Source organism: Vulpes lagopus, chromosome 7, assembly GCF_018345385.1.
Source record: "Vulpes lagopus strain Blue_001 chromosome 7, ASM1834538v1, whole genome shotgun sequence".
Lineage (NCBI taxonomy): Eukaryota > Metazoa > Chordata > Mammalia > Carnivora > Canidae > Vulpes > Vulpes lagopus.
The window spans coordinates 95,098,969-95,119,981 of NC_054830.1; the positions used below are offsets into that span (position 1 = coordinate 95,098,969).

At 42.8% G+C, this 21,013-nt stretch overlaps 1 protein-coding gene across 2 annotated transcripts in view; it reads right to left on the reverse strand.

The window, feature by feature from the left end:
- SH3GL2 (SH3 domain containing GRB2 like 2, endophilin A1) overlaps positions 1-13,021 on the reverse strand; it is a 204,999-nt gene extending 191,978 nt beyond the window's left edge. The window contains exon 1 of one of the 2 annotated variants that reach the window (XM_041764419.1): positions 12,823-13,021. In XM_041764419.1, coding sequence (XP_041620353.1) covers positions 12,823-12,867 — 45 coding nt within the window. In that variant the 5' untranslated portion in view covers positions 12,868-13,021. Of the gene's footprint in view, positions 1-5,971; positions 6,006-12,822 lie in introns of those variants that run through there. The other variant, XM_041764420.1, reaches the window with a different exon arrangement.
- Between the last annotated feature and the right edge of the window lie 7,992 nt (positions 13,022-21,013).

Genomic DNA, 21,013 nt, shown 5'->3' on the forward strand with positions numbered 1-21,013 from the left:
CCAATATTAGGCCTACAAATGCATTTTATGGCCTGTTTCTTCCACTTAGCTATAATCATGAATATTCCTACACCAATAAATACTGTCCCATGGATAAAATGGCTACAGATACTCCATAATACAGACATACCATGATTTACTTCCCTTTCTCCTATTATCTGACATCTACATTGCTTCCAAATTTTCACTACAATAACTAACAATGCGAACAACTGTGTATCCAGTTTTGCATGCTTACACACTTATTTTCTCTAAATAGATTCCTAAAAGCCAATTTACAAAGAAGAGACCTGTTGATCCCCTGAAGTGTTACAACAGTTTACATTCCCACTAGCAAATGAGAATGTGTGTTCTTACACCCTGGCCAACTCAGAATGTTATCATTCCTTCTAATATATGCTAATCTAAACCATGAAAAATGTCACAAGATTTCCAAGATCTTTCTGTTTGTATCCTGGCCACTTGTAGTTCTTTCAGGTATTGCCTTTCCATACTCTTTTCAAATTTTTCTACCAAGGTGTTGATCTTTATCTTCCTGATTACTTAGTGCCTTTAGATATTTCTTTGTTTGACATTTAAGATTAGAATAGAACTCAGAGTTGAGAATAACTGGCAATTACTGGCTCTGAAACTAGCTAGTCTGGACTAAATCCTGGCTCTGCCCATGAAACTTTATAACAGTGGGCAACTTCACCTCCGAGCCTCAGTTTCCTTGTTTATTGAATGGGGATAATGATGTGGCAACCTCATAGGGTTGTTATATATAAGTAATTAATGAGTTAAAATAATACCTAGCCATGCTAGTCACATTGACAGGAGAGTTTATTTTAAGCCTACAATTTTATGAGGGCATGTCTTAACTTTTACATTAACTCTGAAAAATATATGATGTATTTTTAAACAGAAATAAGCATATTAAAAATATATGTATAGGATAATTCCTTTTAAATACATATAAATATGGATAAATGGAAAACAAACATCAGCTGAATTCTCACTATGGTACCCCAGGCATTGGGGATGCTATGAAGAACAGTGAAGACAGAGTCCTCTTCTTTATAGCCACCCTGGGTGATGTAAACAAGAATATAATAGGTGGGCCAAGTACTACACTTACAAGAAATGTAATGGGCAATTTTCATTGCACATGGAAGGGCATTTGACCCATACCAAATGAGGCAAAGACAGCCTAAGAAAACAGCAAGCTGAGACTGTCAAGAGGTACAGTGATTAGTCAAGCATAAAGTGGAAAAGAGGAAAGGGGGATTTCTACGAAGAGTCAGCATGGTGCAAAAGCTCACAGGCAAGTAAGTTTGTGTGGAATAAAGCTATACAAGCTAAGCACGCACAGAAAGAGCTGTCAGCAAAGAGACTAGATTGGTAAACAGAGGTCAGATCACACTCCACACTCCTTAATGCAACTTACACGGGCTTTGTGCAGGGCCATAAGGAGCCACTGAAGAATTTTAAGCAGAAGAGCAAGAGTAGATTTGGTCTTCAGAAAGATCACTGCAGTGACTCAGACAATGAATTAGAGGAGAACAAGACCAAAGTATAAAATGTTAGAACCTAAACTCATGCCCAGAACCATACTAAAACTCATGCCCAGAACCATACTACCTCAGCTGTGGGACTTAGCAATGGCTACAAACTGCAATCAAGTGACTAGTGACTTGTATGAGGGTTCACAGGTCCTTAGAATGGGATAATTTTAAGCTCTGAAGTCTCAGAGCTTCTAAGCCTGGGCTCCTGCTGACCATTTCCACAGTTTCACAATACATAGCCTTTTACCACTTTCTAAAAGATTTCAAGAGCCTCTCTTGAAGTTCACTTCTGCCTTCCATCCAAATGCTAGGCACAGAACAGGTGACTTGGTGCTGCTCTAAGTAAGCAATCTTTTAGGATCCATAATTACATCACCTGTCATGCACAGAAAATTCCTTGATAGGACAAAAAGAACTAAACACTTAAATAGTCAAACTGTGGAAGGGAGCATGTTTGAACAATACAGTTAGTGCAGACTTGTGTCCTTAATAACACCAACTCCCTCGATGAGGATAACATTCACTTTATTCTTCTTTTAGTTACTCTTAGTGAGGGACAAAGTCTCAGTGTATTATTAGGGTATGTGCTCCTTGTCTTATATGTGTTAATTTCCTTTTTAAACAAAAGCAGAATAAATTTCAAGCTCACAGATTTACTCCACCAAGAGTATCTAGGATTTAATGTCTTTTGTATGACAATTCCCATACTTCTACTTATGAAAAGTTATAGTGGCTTTTCCATGTATGGAAATGATATAATGATTCATTTTTAAAGTAAAGTCAATAATGTAAAAATGACTATAGATGCCCAAAACTCATAAAAACTGAATAATAAATGTGGGGGACAAATAACCCCACATAATCATATGTAAAGAGTCTATAAAAGTTGACTGCCAGGATCCCTGGGTGGCACAGTGGTTTAGCGCCTGCCTTTGGCCCAGGGCGCGATCCTGGAGACCCAGGATCAAATCCCACGTCGGGCACTTGAATCATTCATGGCAGCAACTGGCAGACACAGTGACATCAGACACAAAGAATTTATTTTTTTTAAGATTTTATTTATTCATGAGAGACTCGGTGGGGGGGGCAGAGACACAAGCAGAGGGAGAAGCAGGCTCCATGCCGGGAGCCTGACATGGGACTCGATCCTGGGTCTCCAGGATCAGGCTTTGGGCTGAAGGCAGCACTAAACTGCTGAGCCACCCGGGCTGCCCAGACACAAAGAATTCAGATTATAAAAGGCAAACCAACACATATCACATGATATTAGCATATTCATCACCTCATAAAAGTAGAGTAATAATCATCAAATTTAGACAAATGTACTAAGAGATTTTATAAGTTAAGACAGACTTCATTTAAGGTGGTTTATGATAAAAATGGATCAAAATTCTTTAACTGTGTACATCGGAGACACAGAAAGGTGAAAGAGCTTGTAAAAATGAATAAAATGCATCTAAAGTGTTCAAGTATTTTGTGATCATTTAAATTTTGTAAATAATGACTAGCTTTCCCAGCTTCTGTTGGAGGAAAAAGGAGGTCCACGTCTACCTAAAGAAATTTAAAGAAGAAATGAATGATGAGCACTGTAAGTATCTCTCTGAAAAAATGTGGACAGAGTTTAAGGTGAAAGTAATAACCAAAAACAGTGGAAAAAAATCAAGAGTTTGGATTTGTGGGTTTCAAAGGGACTCAAGATACAGAGAGAGAGTAGAGGATGAGATTAACAGGAAAAACCTTAATAGCAAACAATTGTGTTTGTTAAACTTCATTTCAAGGGGAACAAGAGACACAATTCAGGTGCAAGATTGACCATAAGAAGCAGAATAGAATCTGTAGATAATAGGATACCAACTTTCATGAGTAAAATCTTAATGATGGTACTAATGAGGAACATCTCCAGAAAGTACTTCCACTAATCAGCTTACAAATATGATGGAGGAAAGCCACAGCCAGCAAAGGGTTTGGGTTTGTAGGTCTTGCCTAGAAGTAGCCACTTAAGCAGTTTAACAAATAATATAATTATGTCCAGCCAGCCACCATGTACAGCATTCACTCCACATAAAGAAGCACACCAGGAACACCTCAGTAAGCAACAAATGCAGAGAATAAGGGTGAAAGCTTTACCCAGTCTGTGATCAATTCCAACAGGATGCTTCACCTCCAGATTACTTCATCACTCAGACCACATTCCCGACTATCCTCTTTCCAGCCAAGCTGCTCAACTGACACTGCATCCTTCAGGACATCTGGGGGTGCCAGACCTCATCCTTTCCAAAAGGACTGTCTGCCAGCTGCACTTAGAAAATCATTGAGGGCTATGGATCTGCAAATCTTGTCAAAGAGCATGGAATGAACATATCACAGACAACACAAAGTGTGCCATGTGCACCTGCAATCCTCAATTACTTAATGAATAACTTCAAATTACCATGGAGCTATTTAATGTGCCCATACTAAATAAGGGCATTTCATTGTGTTTGTGTTGGCACAGGCTTCCCACAAGAACAGAAACAGCTGTAGGGTGAACATCCAACCACTCTACCCTCACTAGTAAAAATCCCTGATGGCTTGGTTGTAGACTAATAATTCAAAAATATCCTCAGTGTTCTATGATCTCTCCTCTCCAAGGTCAATGAAGCTTTCATCACTCCTCTCCAAGGTCAATGAAGCTTTCATCATACACCAAGCTAAGAGGTTGCTCAGAAAGTAGTTAACAGCCTCACTGTTTACAATTGATCAGGAACCACAAAAAGCAGCAGGTGTTTCATCAGAAAACCTAAACCTTGTAGCAAGAAAAATCTATAATATATAAAATGTATTTTAAAAGGCATATGAAACACTAAGCCTTGTGTAATAAAAAAAGTTGATTCAACAAATTACACTTGTGTGTATTCTGTATATGTGTATGATACACATACACACATTCATGAGCAAACATGCAAATGAGTGTATGATAGGCACAAAAGAGGGCAAGGACTTCTAGCTTTTTTACCCACATTCACTTCTACATTCTGGTATGCTGCTTGACTGCAGTTCCCAGCCTCTTCCCTTCCTCCCCTGCACTTGGGGTTTCCACAGTCTGGCTATAAGTTCTAGGCAACTGAACATAAACAGACGTGACTGTTTTTTTCTATTAACTTTCTATTGTTGTATACCAATTATCACATACTTAGCAGCTTAAAAATGATAGCCATTTATTTATTAGCCCACAGTCCTATAGGCAGGACTTTTGACCTGGGTGCAAAAGTCCAGCTTCTCTGGGTTCTCCACTCAGTGTCTCACAAGGCCAAAGTCAAGGTGACAGTTAGATTGGACTCCTAGCTGCAGATTCTGGAGAAGAATTCTCTTCCATCCAGGTTGTTGGCAGAATCCAGATCCTTGAGACTGGGGTCTAAGGACCCTGGTTTCCTTGCCCGCTGCCATCTAAAATCTGCTCTCTACTCCTGGAGGCTGAGTACATTCCTTCTCACATGGGGCTCCATCTTTAACAGCAACACCATGCCTAGTCCTTGTACTTCCAATCTTTCAGACTTACCCTTCCAATACCAGCCAGAGAAAATGCTCTGCTTTTAAGGGGCTCATATGATTAGATTAATACCAAATGTATAATCTCCCTTTTCCCATATAAAGCAACAATTTCAAGAAAGACATCTTTCATAGTGACAGGATGGCTTGCACTCAAAGAGGAGGTGACAATACAAGAGGGAGAGTCACTGTGGGCGGGCCTTAGCATCCTGCCTACCACGTCTCCTTCCAGTTCTGACCTACAGAAATTTCCCATGCTTGTTCCAACATACTCTTTCCCTTTGGCAGTCTTGAAAATCATGCGTCAAAGATGGAAGAACCTCCCAGTCATCCTGGATCCCTTAAGTAAATAATGGGACAAAAGAATGAATGAATGAATGAATGAATGAATGAATGAATGAAAGAAAGAAAGAAAGAAAGAAAGAAAGAAAGAAAGAAAGAAAGAAAGAACTGCTCTATGAGCAATAAACATCCTTTAAGACTTCTTGGTTAAACCAAAGCACTTGCAAAATTCAGATTAACACAACCAAACCTACTGGTTGAAATTACATATAAAAAAGATCCATTGGACCAGTGAAATCCAAAAAGATTGCACTATGGTAACTAGCAAATGGAACTAACAAGAAAAGATTAGAAGTCTCCTAAGTTTTTGAAGGAATTTTTATAGTTCAAATCAGCCATGAGTAGTGAAAAGTCTGTAATTGTAAAACAACCCACAAATATTAAACAGGAAGTCAACTAAAGAAACTCTTCAGTTCCCAGAGGCCACACTCCCTGTCACACTCTTTAGATTCTGGACAGATAGAATAAAGAACAAAAGAATTCTTCCCTGACTGCAGTACCAGAGCAAAACCAAAGAACTTCCTCTACTCTAGGGGTTGGGACTTCACAGGGCTTACCCAGAATGTGACATCACCGTAAGGACAATAACTGCCATGACTCCCATTCTTTCCTTCTCCAAACAGGGAGTGTTCACTGTGGACAGTATTTCCGGAATATTAAAAAGCATAGGCAGACTAGCCACGTGTGCCTAACAAGTATTGTACTTTGATACAGAGGTATTTCTTAGCCTTATGGAACTGCTCCAATTAAGATCTATGGGGAAAATTCAGTTTGAATTATAAGAAAGACATCTCTATTTCTTTCAGGTATCATTATTCAGAATAGGGCACAAAATACTGCCTACTGGTCCTTCAGAGACCAGAGCATCTAAGCAAACCTCCTAGGAGCTAGTTGGTTCTCACAAATTATAGAAAGCTCCTCCATAGTCATCCATACCATATACAATCTGACCTGGGGCTGGGAAGAGGCAGGTGAGGGCAAAGCAACTAGAATATCACACTCCAAATTTAGAAGTTGTATTAAATGTAAAATCTTCATACACAGTAAATTTATTTCCTGAACCATCAGACTCAGGTGACGATTTAGTGACATTTGAAAACATTTTATCAATAGTCTTCAAGAACACTTGACAGGGTCTTACAATCATGACATTTTCATAGGTACGGCTATCGCTCTCTTCTTAGTCTTTATTATCCATTATAGACCACATAATCATTTTTAAACATTTGGACTCCAAGGGATTAGAGCAATAAAGAAAATCTAAACCACCACCACCACCCCCAAAAAAAACTGAAAAATGTTGTACTGTAAGATTATAATACCTCATATTTTGTTTCTTGCTGCCTTAACATCCCCACATACACAAGCTGTCCACAACCCGCCCAGGTGACCACGTATACCACTGTGAGAAGGCAGGCCTCACCCCAAGTTCCTTTCTCTGCCCGCTTCTGACTATGACCTAGTAACATTCAAATGCACCAAGAAAATCCCCTCTGCCTTTTCTTGTGTACTCCACCCTGACTCCAATAAAAGCACTTACCCTCTAATCTTCGCACCCTTTCTTGACACCCCGCCTGCTTGGCTGAGCCTACTCCCTCAGCCCTCCTCCTGTGCAGCCCCCTCCACATGCAGTGACAGATCCTCTATCTCCCTAAAACCTGTGAGTTTAATAAACTTCGTTTCCCCAAGCCTCTCCTATGTCCCCTCTTGGTACCACACACAAAACAAAACAAGGGTACAAAGGATCAAAAGAAAAGAAAAGAAAGAAAAGTCAAGGAAATCTGATTTCTTGTCCTCCAGAATCTTGCCATCTGGTCTTAACATCTGAGGGAAAGCCCCACTAACTTTAAACTCTGGAGCTGTTCTTCAACTCTACTGCCCCCAATTTTCCTTATTCACTTCTCAATGAGTCTTGCCCTCCTCTCTTTCTCAAGCTACCAGCCCTAGGGTTGAAAGCCCTAGGGTTGTATGAAGCCCTGGGAATACCAATGCAGCACAAGGGGCTTGGAAGAATGAACTCTGCTTTGCAAGCATTAAGTCTCTCCCTCCTGCAATGCTATTTCTCCTCAAAACATTAACCATTTTCCCCCAACCAAGTCTTGATGTCGTTTTCAAGGGTATTTCTAATTAATCTGGGAGGTATATCAAAATTTTCCAAGTAGAATGAAACCAAAACTCAATTTAAAACTCAATTCAATTTAAAACACTAAGAATGGGACGCCTGGGTGGCTCAGTCGGTTAAGTGACCAGCTCTTGATTTCAGCTCAGGACATGAGCTGGGGTTCTGGGATCAAGCCCCAGGACAGGCTATGCACTCAGTGAGGAGTCTGCTTGAGGATTCTCCCTCTCCCTCTGTCCCACTCCCTGGCAAACTTGTGCTCACACATGCTCTCGCTCTCTCACTCTCTCTCGAATATATAAATACTTAAAAAAAAAATACTAAAGAATCACTGTGAGGGAAAGCCTTGCAAAAAAATGTAACTGTGTCAACAACAAAAACTTGATCAAGAATCTCAGTCTCAACAGAAATTATTTTCAATAGCCACTTGTATTTCAAACCCCATCTTCCAAATATATCAGTAAGTTAGAGCTCACTATTTTTTTTTTTTTTACATGGTTCAAGTTATCCTTATTATGCAAGCATGGCACTCTCACAGACATTATCTCATTTAATCCTGACACCTCTGAAAAGGGTTTTTATATTTGATTGCCCCTAAAATTAGTTCAGAGAAGACTGCATTTTGAACAGACATCCTAAAGCCTGGTAATAGAATGGATATCGTGACTGTTATCGTACGAACCACCGCATTCTCTCCTGATGACATCAATTTGTTACAAAACATTTTTACTTTGATGGGGGAAAGGGCAGGATAAGAATTAGGAATTCCTTTATGAAGCTGATGATAGGCTAAAATCCCTCTCCCTCAGAAAAGTGCATATAAAATGCAGCATATAATTTTAGAAAATACATAGGCCCTCCAGGGCTAAGAATCTGACAAAGAGTGCGGGTATAGAAACCCTGTGTCAGGGATGCCTGGGTGGCTCAGCAGTTGAGCATCTGCCTTTGGCTCAGGGCATGATCCTGGAGTCCCGGGACCGAGTCCCACATCGGGCTCCCTGCATGGAGCCTGCTTCTCCCTCTGCCTGTGTCTCTGCCTCTCTTTCTCTGTGTCTCTCATGAATAAATAAATAAAATCTTAAAAAAAAAAAAAAAAAAGAAACCCTGTGTCAACTCATGCTGAGGCTTGAGATTTTGAAGGCAGCAGAGATTTTACTACTTAAAGCAGGCAGTTAAGGAACTGAGAACCTCATTAAAAATTATAACTAATTATATATCTAATTAAGTATATATTTTAAAATAAGAGTAAATATATAAATACATTAAATATTATTTAAATTATTAAATATTAAATATATATTAAATATTTAACTAAATGCCTTAGCAAGTAAATGCTTAAACAGATTTATGTAACACACTCCAAGCAAAGCATTTATATAAAATAAAGCATTTCTTTTATTTTAAGATTTTATTCATTTATTTGAGAGACAGAACGAGAGAGAGCACACATGAGCAGGAGCAGAGGGAGAGGGAGAAGCAGACTCCCCTGCTGAGCGGAAGCCTGGTGTGGGGCTCAATCCCAGGATCCTGGGATCATGATTGAGCTGAAGGCAGATGCTTAACTGACTGAGCAACTCAGGTGCCCCCAAAATACAGCATTTTAAATGTGATAAAAGTGTGAAGAAATTAGAAAGGCATAAAATACCAGTGTAATTAAAATTTTCCGGTTAATGAATCTGAGTGGGACAAGAATCACGTACCAGACTAATTCATAACTTAACCTAACCAAATATGAATTTTTTTCATAAAAAAAATAAAACAGAAGGAGGCACCTGGATGGTTCAGTTGGTTGTATGCCCTACTCTTGGTTTCAGCTCAGGTCATGATCTCATGGGTCATGGGATCAAAGCCTCATGTCAGGCTCCGAGGTCAGTGGGGAGTCGGCTTAAAGATTTACTCCCTCTGCCCCACTCGCAAGCACATGCGCTCTCTCTAAAATAAGTAAATCTTAAAAACAAAAAAAAAGAAGATATATAGTCTATAACAGGTCTATATCCTAACCAAACTCATTCAAAGGAAAAAAGCATATTTCATTCAATGCAATAGAAAGATACTATTTACAGAATGAATTGTCCTTTTAATGTTAAATCCACTACAGTATTTAGAAAAACAAAGGCGAATCCTTTCATGCAAACAATGGTTGTCAGGGGCTGAATTATGTACCCCCCAACAAAAACTTCCTAAGTTGATATCAAAATCCCCAACACCTCAGAATGTGACCTTATTTGAAAACTGCAGAATTACTCAAGCTAAATTGAGATCATACTGGTGTAAGGTGGGCGTCCAATCCAATATGACTGATGTCCTTTAAGAGAGGAAATTTGGACAAGGGAGGAAAAAAATGCTGCGATGTATAAACCAACCAAGAAAAGCCAAAGACTGCCAACAAACTAATAGAAGCTAAGTAAGAGGCCTGACACCGACTCTTGCCTAGGGCCTTCCAAGGAAGCATGGCCTTACTGTCACCTTCATCAATGTTCCAAAAAGGTGAGACAATAAATTTCTGTTGTTTAAAGCACTCAGTTTGATACTTTGTTATGGCAGCTCTAGAGAACACCACAATGACCTAATAAATTTTACTCTGTAACAAATGTTTCTCTACGCTAAAGGCTTTCTTACTCTAATAAACTGTCCTTAGCAAAAGCATTTTTTTCACCTCCAAATATCAGAGATGTTAAAAACAATTGTCAGCAACAAGGTAGAAATAATCAGTTCTAAATCAAGAGAATAGTCTTGACACTTCTAATCAGAGATTTCAAATTAGTGGGCAAACACCAAAGTCATACTGTTTTATTAATACAAATCTCCTCCTGCACTAACATGAGCAAAAAACTCAATTTCATAGAAACAAACGTTTGCCTGAAGAGGGGCCTTCCACTTAAGAACACTGGCCATATAACCCAGCGTATATCTGTTCTCACAAGGAAACAATTCTAGGTGTAAAGCTTACTTTGTAGATAAGATCAGGTTCATGGAGCTGGGTATGGAAAAATGGCTTAAAAAGTAGGACATGGCTATTTCCCCTATCTTTGTCACACGCAAACATTAGCACTGGCTTTACACACCCTTCAAATACACAGGAAGAATAACCTTTGCCTGAGGCTTTCCAAGATTATGCTCCATTAAGTTATAGATAAGATACTGCGTGTTGTTTCACCTCTAAAATGAAAGGCTTTTTTAGTAAAAAGAAAATGACTCAGTGATTCTGCATCTCAAACAGATGTGATTAACACGAATCTTGTCACAAGACCTCCTCCAACAATCTAAGAAGTCCTTCCATACCACAATTCCGGTTTGTACACTCAAACCTGAACGTCAGTGTCACATAGAACTTCAGGATTTGGCTGAAATGAAGCCATCTGATTGTGTTTTGTTAAGGTAGCAAAACTAAAAAGTCTACTTCCATGATTTCCTCGTGTGTCATCACTGCTAATATAACGGACAGTATTTTATACAAGTAGAATTATCTTTAATGTTAAAATCACTCACTGAACAGTTTTTATGTTCTCATTTATACTCACATCAATTCTAGGAAATGGATATTAACCCTATCTAAAAGTTAAATAACTTGCTCAAGATCACTGACAGCAGAGATGGTAAAGACTAAGGTTTGATACCATCTCTGCTGTCAGTGATCTTGAGCAAGTTATTTAACTTTTAGATAGGGTTAATCAAGCCTTAGTCTTCGCCAAGGTTCCTAAACTGCCTTTTAGGGCACCAAGATTTGCAAAAGAAATCTTCAGAATCAAAGTGAAGAAGGAATGTGGTGTTGGTAAATTCAGCGCTCAGGTCTGCTTTAGAGATGTGACAAAGTACCTCAAATTAAAAAAGTTAGAGACTTCAAAAAAAAAAAAAAAGTTAGTGACTTCAAAGAATTTAGGGCAGCACGTGTGTTTCACTGTAAACCTAAAGGAGTTCGAAGTAAAGGTTACTAGAGGCCTTCCATGTATGTCACCAACCGCATCTTTACAAATACATTTACAAACGTTCTCTCAGAGAGGACTCAGAAAGATCCGATTTGAAAAGCAAAAATAATTACAGTAATGGGTGTTTTTACTGAAATCATCTTAGTTTTCTACATTTCCCCAACAGACAGAACTGATTCTACAAAGGCGAATCTATGGTGACAGAGATAGCATGTGGATGAACACGAGATGGATTTCATGCTGCATCTCTCCAATTTATCCAAGATTCTGAAAACACGACTGTCACCTTTTCTGGATGTGGTTTGGTTGTTTTTTGTTTTTTGTTTTTTGTTTTTTTGTTTTTTTTTTTTTTTTGGATGTGGTTTGAAACAGGATTAGTTATTGCGGTATTCTCATGATTTCTGAGACATTATGACAAAACTCACTATTAATCACGACTAATGTATGAAAAAACAGCGAAGGCTAAATTGTGAGAGACATTTAAAGAAATCAACAAACTCCTTAGCTAAAGATCTCTTACACTAGAGCTGCTTCAGAAGAGAGAAAGGGGAAAAAAAAAAAAATAACCATCCTCATTACATAAGAAATAGGTCACATTGTAAGTATTCACTTATCCTTCCCTGAGTAAAATTCTTCAACCGAGCCCCAGGAGATTTAAAGTATTAGAATCTGAATTAAATAAATTGTAATCACAGCTTATTAACCCCACAGAGAAATAGGGCACGTTCAAGATGTTAAGAAAAAAAAAGAAGCACACTAAAAATAATACTTAGAAACAAGCGATGGTTTGAGAGTGAAGCTACAGAACCCACGCGGGGCTGGCCACGCCTCGGCGTCACGGCAGCTTCCCCACCAGGCTCTCGCAGGAAAAGTTGATGCGGCGCTTCCCAGAAGGGGGCCCGGGGGGCGGGGGGCGGGGCGCACGGAAGGGCCGACGCAGCGGCCGCAGCGGGAGAGCGCAGCCCGCACCCCGCGCCCGCGCCCGCGCCCCGCGCCGCAGTCCCGCCCCTCAGTGCGGGCCCCCGCTCGCGCCAGCACCGCGCGGGGCAGCCGGGGGCAGCGACGCCGCAAGGTCACCGGGTGCGAGACGACTTGACAGGATCTCGGGCCGCGCCGCGCCGCTCCCCTCCCGCACCTGCGTGCCGCGGCCCCGCGCCGCCCCCGCCGCCGCCGCCCCCTCCCGCCCCCTCCCGGCCGCTCCCGCGGGGCCACCGGGCCGGGCGGCCAGGGACTCGCGGCGGGGACGCGGGCGGGCGAAGCGGGGCGCGGCCCAACCCCGCGCGCCCCGCCGACCGCCGGCGCCGAGCGCGCCCCTCGCGGCTCCGTCCGGGCCCGCCCCCGGCGCACCTGTCACGCGCCTCACCTGAGTGGCTTTGTGGAATTGCTTCTTGAGCCCGGCCACCGACATGGTGCGGGAGGACTCGCGGGCGCGGGAGGCTGCGGGGGCGGCTGCCGGGGCCGGGGAGAGGCGGCGGCGGAGCGGCAGCGGCAGCGGCAGCGGAGGGCCGAGCGGGGCGGCGCGCTCGCCGGGCGGCCGCTCGTCGTGCCGCCGCCAGGGCTGTGGGCGCGGGGGCGCGGAGCGGCGGAGCGGCGCGGGACGCGGGCTCGTGCGGAGAAACACCCTGACGTCAGGGGCGGGTGATGCGGCCTCTTAAAGGGGACGCGGGAAGCCCCGCCCGCCCGGGGCGCGGGCCGGCGGGGCAGGTGCCGCCGCAGCCCTCGCCACCTGCGCGGCTCCCGCGGAGCCCTGGCGCCACCTCGCCCGCGGGCGGGCGGGCGGGCGGCCGGGGTGGAGCGCCGGGGCCGTTCCCGCGCCCGGGGCTGAGCGCTGCGCCCCCGCCGACCGCCGACCCCGCTCGCCGCAGCGCGGCCGCCCGGGCGCAGGCAGGGCCCAGGTGACCCGCCGGGGTTGCAGGTGGCCGCCGGCCCGGTTGAGCCCGCGCTCTCTGCGTTCCCTGTCGGGTAGTGAACAAGTCCGCGCCCCTTCTGTGCCTGGCGCCCACGGGGTTGGTCACAGAAAACACTTTCTGCCCCGGTTCCTGGTTTCAATATCCCTTAAGCCTCCAAAACGTTAGGGAAAGTCAAGAACGTGCCATCTTTTTTTTTTTTTTCTATATATTTATGATTTATGTTATTTTATTTGGTCTAATAACAGTTTAAAAAGAAGAAAAAAGGGCAGCCCGCGAGGCTAAGCGGTTTAGTGCCCGCCTTCGGCCCAGGGCCTGATCCTGGAGACCCGGGATCGAGTCCCACGTCGGGATCCCTGCATGGAGCCTGCTTCTCCCTCTGCCTGTGTCTCTGCCCCTCTCTCTCTCTCTCTCTCTCTCTCTCTCTCTCTCTGTGTGTGTGTGTGTGTGTCATGAGTAAATAAATAAGAAATCTTTAAAAAAAAAAAAAGAAAAAAACATTAAACCTTAAAGCTGGTCAGGTAAATAGAATTGAAATGGGATTTTGCTACAGTAATAGCTTTTTAATCCTCTGATTACACATACGGAAAAGCCCAAAAATGAACTCAGCATTCACTTATGAGAGTGGTTTTGGGATTTTCAATCTAACCGTTATACATGAAAAAGCATAATATTAAATTGTGCAATCTCCACATTCGTAACAAAGTATATATGGCTGGGCTACAGCCAAAAGTGATGGAATTATTTTGTAGGAGAGCAGCATCCGTGGCTTCTGTGTTCTTAGTGACTAGCCACTTCTCTTAGTTTTTTCTCGGACTGAGAAGCACATGAAAAAGAACTTGAATGCTGTCCCCACATGGGGACCAAAGTTGTAAGGAGAAGGCAGAGTGACAGAAGCCAGGGTAAGTGGATGAATAAGATAACATAGGGCAGAACAGGAGTGCTGGGAATATCTTTCATCCCTCCTCAGCCCCTACTACCTGCGACCATAGACTCCATGGCTGCCGTGTATTTTGCTTTTGGTCATTAAAATGTCCATAAACTTGTCTGTTTTATTTTACACAAAGCGTAACTGGAGTTTGGGTAAATGTATTCTCTTTTGGGGGAGTCTCACTGAAGCAGTGAGAAGACTCACCCCCAGGCCTGACGATCAAACGGACTAGTGACTCCACACACTGACCATATACCCTGGCCTCTTAACCTGCGTATTTCTTACCAGCTAGAGAGGGCGAAAAGTAAGCTCTGGTGATCTCTAGGAAATTCTAACAGAATGTCAGGACTAGGGACAATCTGTGTCTCAGGCAAACAGCAGACAGGGAAAGACCAAAGTCCTGCCAAGAAATAGGTGGGACTACTGATCCATCAGAGGTCAGGACAACCGTTAAAGTGACTTTATTGAGATTCCATGAGGTAGCACATTTACTCACATCTATAAGGCCCACCATGGGGATTCCCAGATTCTTGACTTTAGGAAATTCTACAATAGTTTGTACTTTCTGCATATGGAGGTGGGGCTCTAGATAAGAGATAATTGGGGGTTAGTGTTACAACGACTGCTTTTGTACTCTAACAGTTTATAGTACCCACATGCACGCGCGCGTGCACGCGCGCACACACACACATGCACACACACACACATGCACACACACATACATATGCACTCATTAGCATTAGTAAAATGCTAATGATGGTTGTGCTGGTCAGGCTAGTGGAGCAGTTCTCAAACTTTAGCTCAAATAGGAATCTCCTGGAGGACTTGTTAAAGCACAGAGTCCCACATGCCTAGTTTCCCATTCACTAGTTCTGGGTGGGACCCAAGAATGTGCATTTCTAACAAGTTCCCCTCTGTTCTGGTGACCACACTGAAAACCAGGGGGCTAAAATAGAGATACTAGGGAATGAACTTTTTTCTCTATTCTCCCAAGTTTTAAAATGATTTCTCATTACTTGTATAATAGAAAAGGTATTTTACGGTTCATTTTTCCTACCTGCTCCCTGATCTAAATAACGGAACATTTTCATAGAAGGATGGACCTTGGTGAATCTGCTAAAAGAGAGAACAACTAATCTCCAAGGCAAAAGGGCCTGAGATTCATGAGCTCTGGTCTTTAACTGTGATAGATGTGAAATGAGGACCTGAAGAATCCCCTCAGGATTTTGAATACTTACCTAAAACACAAATTAAATGAAAACAAGTCTCTTTCCTGGTTCTTCATCCACCAACCTAGAATGCCTATCCTGCTGTATATCAAAGAAACTCCCTTGGCAGAAAGAACTTTAAATCCTTTTAAAACTATGGTTAATTCTGCTGGGTATCCCCTGGATCTCTTGTAAATCCACTATTTCTATTGAAGCCACAGTGTATACCTTTAAAGACCTTTAAGATGTTACCTTTGAAAGATTTGTTGAGCTCCTCCTACCAGCAGGAAGCATGGTAGGAGGCATCGGGCAATGGTAAAGTGAGATGACAAGATACATATGGACTTCATCTTGAACCCCAAGGACCTTCCAGGCCAGCAATTTGGAAAACCCTTTCAGACATTTGCTGTGACTTGAATACAGAGAGATGAATGCACCAGACTTCAGAAAATGTCAAACATGAGTGCCCTCTTTGGTTGTAAAGAAGCTGTGACACGGGCTTTACAGAGAAATACAGAAGCACAATGCAAGGAAAGGGGAATCAAAGGTCCATGAGGAAGAACTTTGTTTTATAAAAGGTTGCTGTAATTCAACATGCTGCCCTCTCCTCCCCTGTGATCAAATCAATGTAAAATGGTAAATAAACCTAGATGGCTTGGGAAAGGTCCAATTAAATGAAACCCCACAGCACCTTACTAATTGGACAGGAAATTCATGGTCAGCAATAATTCCATCACATCATTTATGCACTACTTCTCCTTGCATTATGCCAAAGCTTCTGGCAAATACCAGACCTCTAGTTTGCACAGAGCTGCTGCGTCCCTAGCGCCTTTCAGAGGATCCCTCATCCCAAGGTGGCAGGGGATAAGCCGAAGCTCCCATCTTTTTCCCTTTAGCCCCAGACACCTTTTGTCCAGACCCTGCGAGGGCAAACTGTTCTGATTTTATGTGTAAGCTCACTGAGTGCAAGAAATGTAGCAAAACAAGGCATTAAACCCTGACACTTTATTTTACAGATGAGAAAAACAGAAGCCATGAAAAGAAATAACTTCCTTACCCATCATTAACTTTTTCTACTCCAGCCTCTAGCCTCAATTCAGGGCAGAGCCTCCAGTCAGTATTAATAAATACAGACAGGAATGAAAAATGGAACAATTTATTACTGTCACTGATGCTGTATCCTTGTCACATTGGGTCTGATGTTCAAGAGCCTTCACCTGAAAGCCCTGCATTAAATTTTGGATTGTGCAGGACCCAAACAGTTGTCCTGATGTGAATAACACTTAACATAAGATTTTGGGCCTTTGCATGCTGCCAGTAGCTTGGGCCCCCACTTAGCATGGACAGGGCGAACGAGCCCTTTCCTAATTAATAATGAGATGAGATGAGAAACCAAGGGAAGACACCTTCATTTCCTTGCTCCCAGGTTTGTCACCTACACCAACTCTACAACAAATATACAGAGAGAAGCACACTTTAGTCTCTCGGAGGTGGAATGCACAGGTCTTTCTCCCCCCTTACCCCTGCTCCATAGTTCTCTTCAAAGTACAGGGGCCTCTCCCTGCAAAAACTTCTTCTTTTGGCTGAACCCTGTTAACCCAATCTCAGGAGAAGGAGGAGGGGACTTAACCAGATGGGTGGCTCACATTAGGCTCTTACAGCTGGGCCCCTTTTGTTCGTTTCATCCCAGCTGAAAATGCTTCAAACTTCCCTAGAAAAATCCTGCCAGCTCCAATGCCCAGCTCCAGTGCCACTCCTTTGAAGTGTATCCCCAAGCATCCCGAATGATTGTGTGACCACATGAACTTGGTCTAACATGTATTGATATATGATTCTTAAGTCTTTGAATGTAGGTTTTTAGCTTTGTTTTTATAACTCGTAGCAGATAATATAGCCACTCACTTAGATATGGGCCAACTGAAATTTTAAAAGCCTGTTGAATTTTATTTTTTTGAAGATTTTATTTATTTATTTGAGAGCACGCACAAGGAGGGAGGGAGAGGCAGAGGGGGAGGGAGAAGCAGGCCCAGGCACCCCAAGACTAATGAAATTTTAAAAACTAGATCCAGCAGAGGGCCAGAAAGCCTGGAACTGGCTGAACTTCTCTCCATCTGTGCACACTGTCCTATGGTTATCATTGCTACTTCCCTGCTGTATGTAGTCAAGCCTGGATCTCCAGGTTCTTGTCAATTCTGAGAGTCCCTGATGGCCTTCCCATAAATGACCCTTTGTTTATTCAGCCGCTACAGCTTTCTGTGACATGCAATCAACAAACTCCAAGTGATTTATCCCCTTTCCCCCTCCTAAACCCTATAATAATTTTCTAATCCCAGTTCCATTTCTTGTTTGGATCTGGCAACTCAAATACATCAATTAAGCAACTGCAGTTCCTGCTAAGCTCTGCATTAGGGTTCCTTCTTAGATGAGGGAGTGGGCAGATTGAGTGACAAGGAATTTAGTCCCTTAGCAAGTGTCAGTTCTCCCTGTAAGACAGGGACATTCTGATTTACAAATCAGACCTTTGGTTTATTTGATAGTATGTGTCAGGCTGCCAGGGCCCGAACCTCCCAAGCCCCTGGGAATTGGCAGCTAAATGCTGGTAAATAAATGCCAAGCAACTAGACTCTGAGACAGCAGTGCCCACTCCTAAAATGAGCACAACCTTAATTAAATATAAATTGTTAGGGCATCTTTACCATTGGCTTACTTTTTCTATTCCTGGATGGATGTTATCATCACAGATTCCAAAGGCCTGCTGTTAACCCTGAACTACCCTGATCTGGGTAGTCAGCCTGTTAAAGTCTTGTGATAAAGAGGCTAGGTTCTATTTCAGTAGCTAGTGAGCCACGCAGAGAAAAGCTACTCCTTAGTCACAGTGTACCTCCTACTCTGTCATCTCAACGATGCATTCTCTTGATGACGGAGAAGTCCAGGTGAGAACGGAAAGATAATTTCGTTCAGCAAACACCTGTCAACAATTTGAAGCACTCAGAGTACAGTCTTCCAAAATTCTGTCAGCATCAGCTTTACATATGAAAAACAATAATGTATTCTACTTTATATTTTCAATATATTTTATATTAATTATATATTATGTTATAATATATATTTTTAATAAGACAAAAATACATATTAAAAGGGATAAAGAGTAGATAATTTGCATATCTAAATAAATCATTTACCTTTGGAGCCTTTTTGTTTTGCCTTTTAAAAACTTATTGGTGGTTTTATTAAATGTGTACAACTGGGGGGCCCAGGTGCCTCAGTCAGTTAAGCGTCTGCCCTCAGCTCAGATCATGATCCCGGGGTCCTGGGATCAAGCCTCCCATTGGGCTCTCTGCATGTCAGGGAGCCTGCTTCTCCCTCTGCCTCTACCTGCCACTCTGCCTACTTGTGCTGTTCTCTCTCTGTCAAATAAATAACTAAAATCTTTTTTTAAAATGTGCACAACTGGGATGTCTGGGTGGCTCAGCGGTTGAGCGTCTGCCTTCGGCCCCGGGTGTGATCCTGCAGCCCTGGGATCGAGTCCCAGGGTGTGATCCTGGAGCCCCAGGATCTGAGTCCTCACATCAGGCTCCCCACAGGGAGCCGGCTTCTCCCTCTGCCTGTGTCTCTGCCTCTCTTGTGTCTCTCATGAATAAATAAATAAAATATTTTTTAAAAATGTACACAACTTATATTATCTCTGGCCCACACATACAAACTTGACTTCAGTGACAAGTCATATTAATGCTATTTTAAAATTGCATTTCAAACAAGTAAGTTAACAGTCAAATACCACTGTCTTGAGATACTGATGTTCTTTTAAGATCCAGTCACAGGAAGTTTGCCAAATAAGGAATTCCTTAGAACAAAGATCTTGAAAATGTTTTTCATTTCCTATAAATAGAGTTGAGTTGAATGGGGCCGGGGGTTGGACTTTGGACTGCAATTTTTAAGATACCCCTAACTCTGAAGGTGAATGACGGAAAGGAAATCCCACCACAGCCAGCAAGCATAAGACCGCTGAACACGTGTAATAGTAAGGAACCCTGTTGCTCTGTGGAGGCAGAACTGGCTACAGAGAGGAAGTGGGAAGAACAAAGACAGATGTCCCCATTGCACTCGCCACCCCTTCCCCCCCTACACACCCACCCACCAGGAGAAGTCCTGAGATGAAGAGAGAATCTGTCATTAGGTCGGGGGACAGCAAGGGATCCGCTCAGCTCTTTTTAAGCCAGGGAGTTGTAGACAACGTTCAAGAGAAAAGGGAAGGAGCCACTTAAATGGCTTAAATAGTGAGTCATCATGGAAATTTAAAGACTCACTGAGACCAGTCACTGAAGGAGGCATGAAGGAAGGGACAGAAAAGCCAAATGGAAAGGTCACCTGGTAAAAGAGGAGGAATGCCTCCTTCCCTGAACAGGGTAGTGGTGGGAAGGTGCGGAGGGATGAAGCCCTGATCAATGAGGAGAGGAAGTTCTGGCCACAGGCGGGACAGCAGTGGATGGAAGTAAGGGAGATGCCTGATGGCCCATATCCTCAGACTGTGACCACACAGCATTGAGGGCCATACCCCATCTGGCTACTTCACCACTTCTCCAGCCTGTGGCACCAGCACCCCCAGCAGTATTCTGATAGCCTTATCTGTGCTCAAAGTAGTGCCTTGTAGTTTCCAGCCTCTGACCAGGTCTCTGCATGCACTTGTCCTCGTCCCTGGAAGAATTTTGTCTTCTGCTTTACATCTGCATATCATTTAGATATCAATTCAAAAGGCTTCCCTGGCCTCCCAACAGACCCAAATCTCACCATTATAGTCTTTTAAAAACTAAGTACCACTCTCCTCTGATGCACTTCATATGGCTGTGATTTTGCACGTATTTGTGTGATTTTTATGTCTGTCTCCTCCCTTCTCACACCACTCTGCAAACCCCATCAGGGCACATATCGTCAGGGTTTGTGTCTCACTGCATGTCCAGCATATTATTGAGGGCCTAGCATACAGAAGCTGCTCCACATGGCATTTCATGAGTGAATGAATGAATGAATGAATGATGAGTGGGTAGAGAAGCTTTTGGAAATTTAGTAAGACTTAAAAAAAAATTAAGGTGTTTCCGAGGAACAGTGATGGCCTAGTTTCATGTGCTCTCCTAACCATGATGTAGGGTCCCACAAATCAATAGGAAGGCTGCTGAGTGGCCAGCGCATGAAAATTGGTGAATGGATGACAAAGTATATACTAATAAGGAAAATGTGTGTGAAAGAATTTCAATCTAAAAATGGATCCAGAGGCTATAAAATGGAAAAATCTCACCCATGTGCCCTTACGGAAAGAAAATTTAAGGACTGAGAGACTGATTTCCCATAAATGTCTGATTTACAGAAAACTGATAATGTTGGAATGTTCTTAAATGGTAGGGAGTTGGTTGGGGGTTTCATTGTATCAGCCTTGGGAAGTTTTGTTTATGGTTTCCAGAGGTAAGAACACGAACTCACCCAGGGAGGCCTGGTCTCATGAAATTGGCTGAA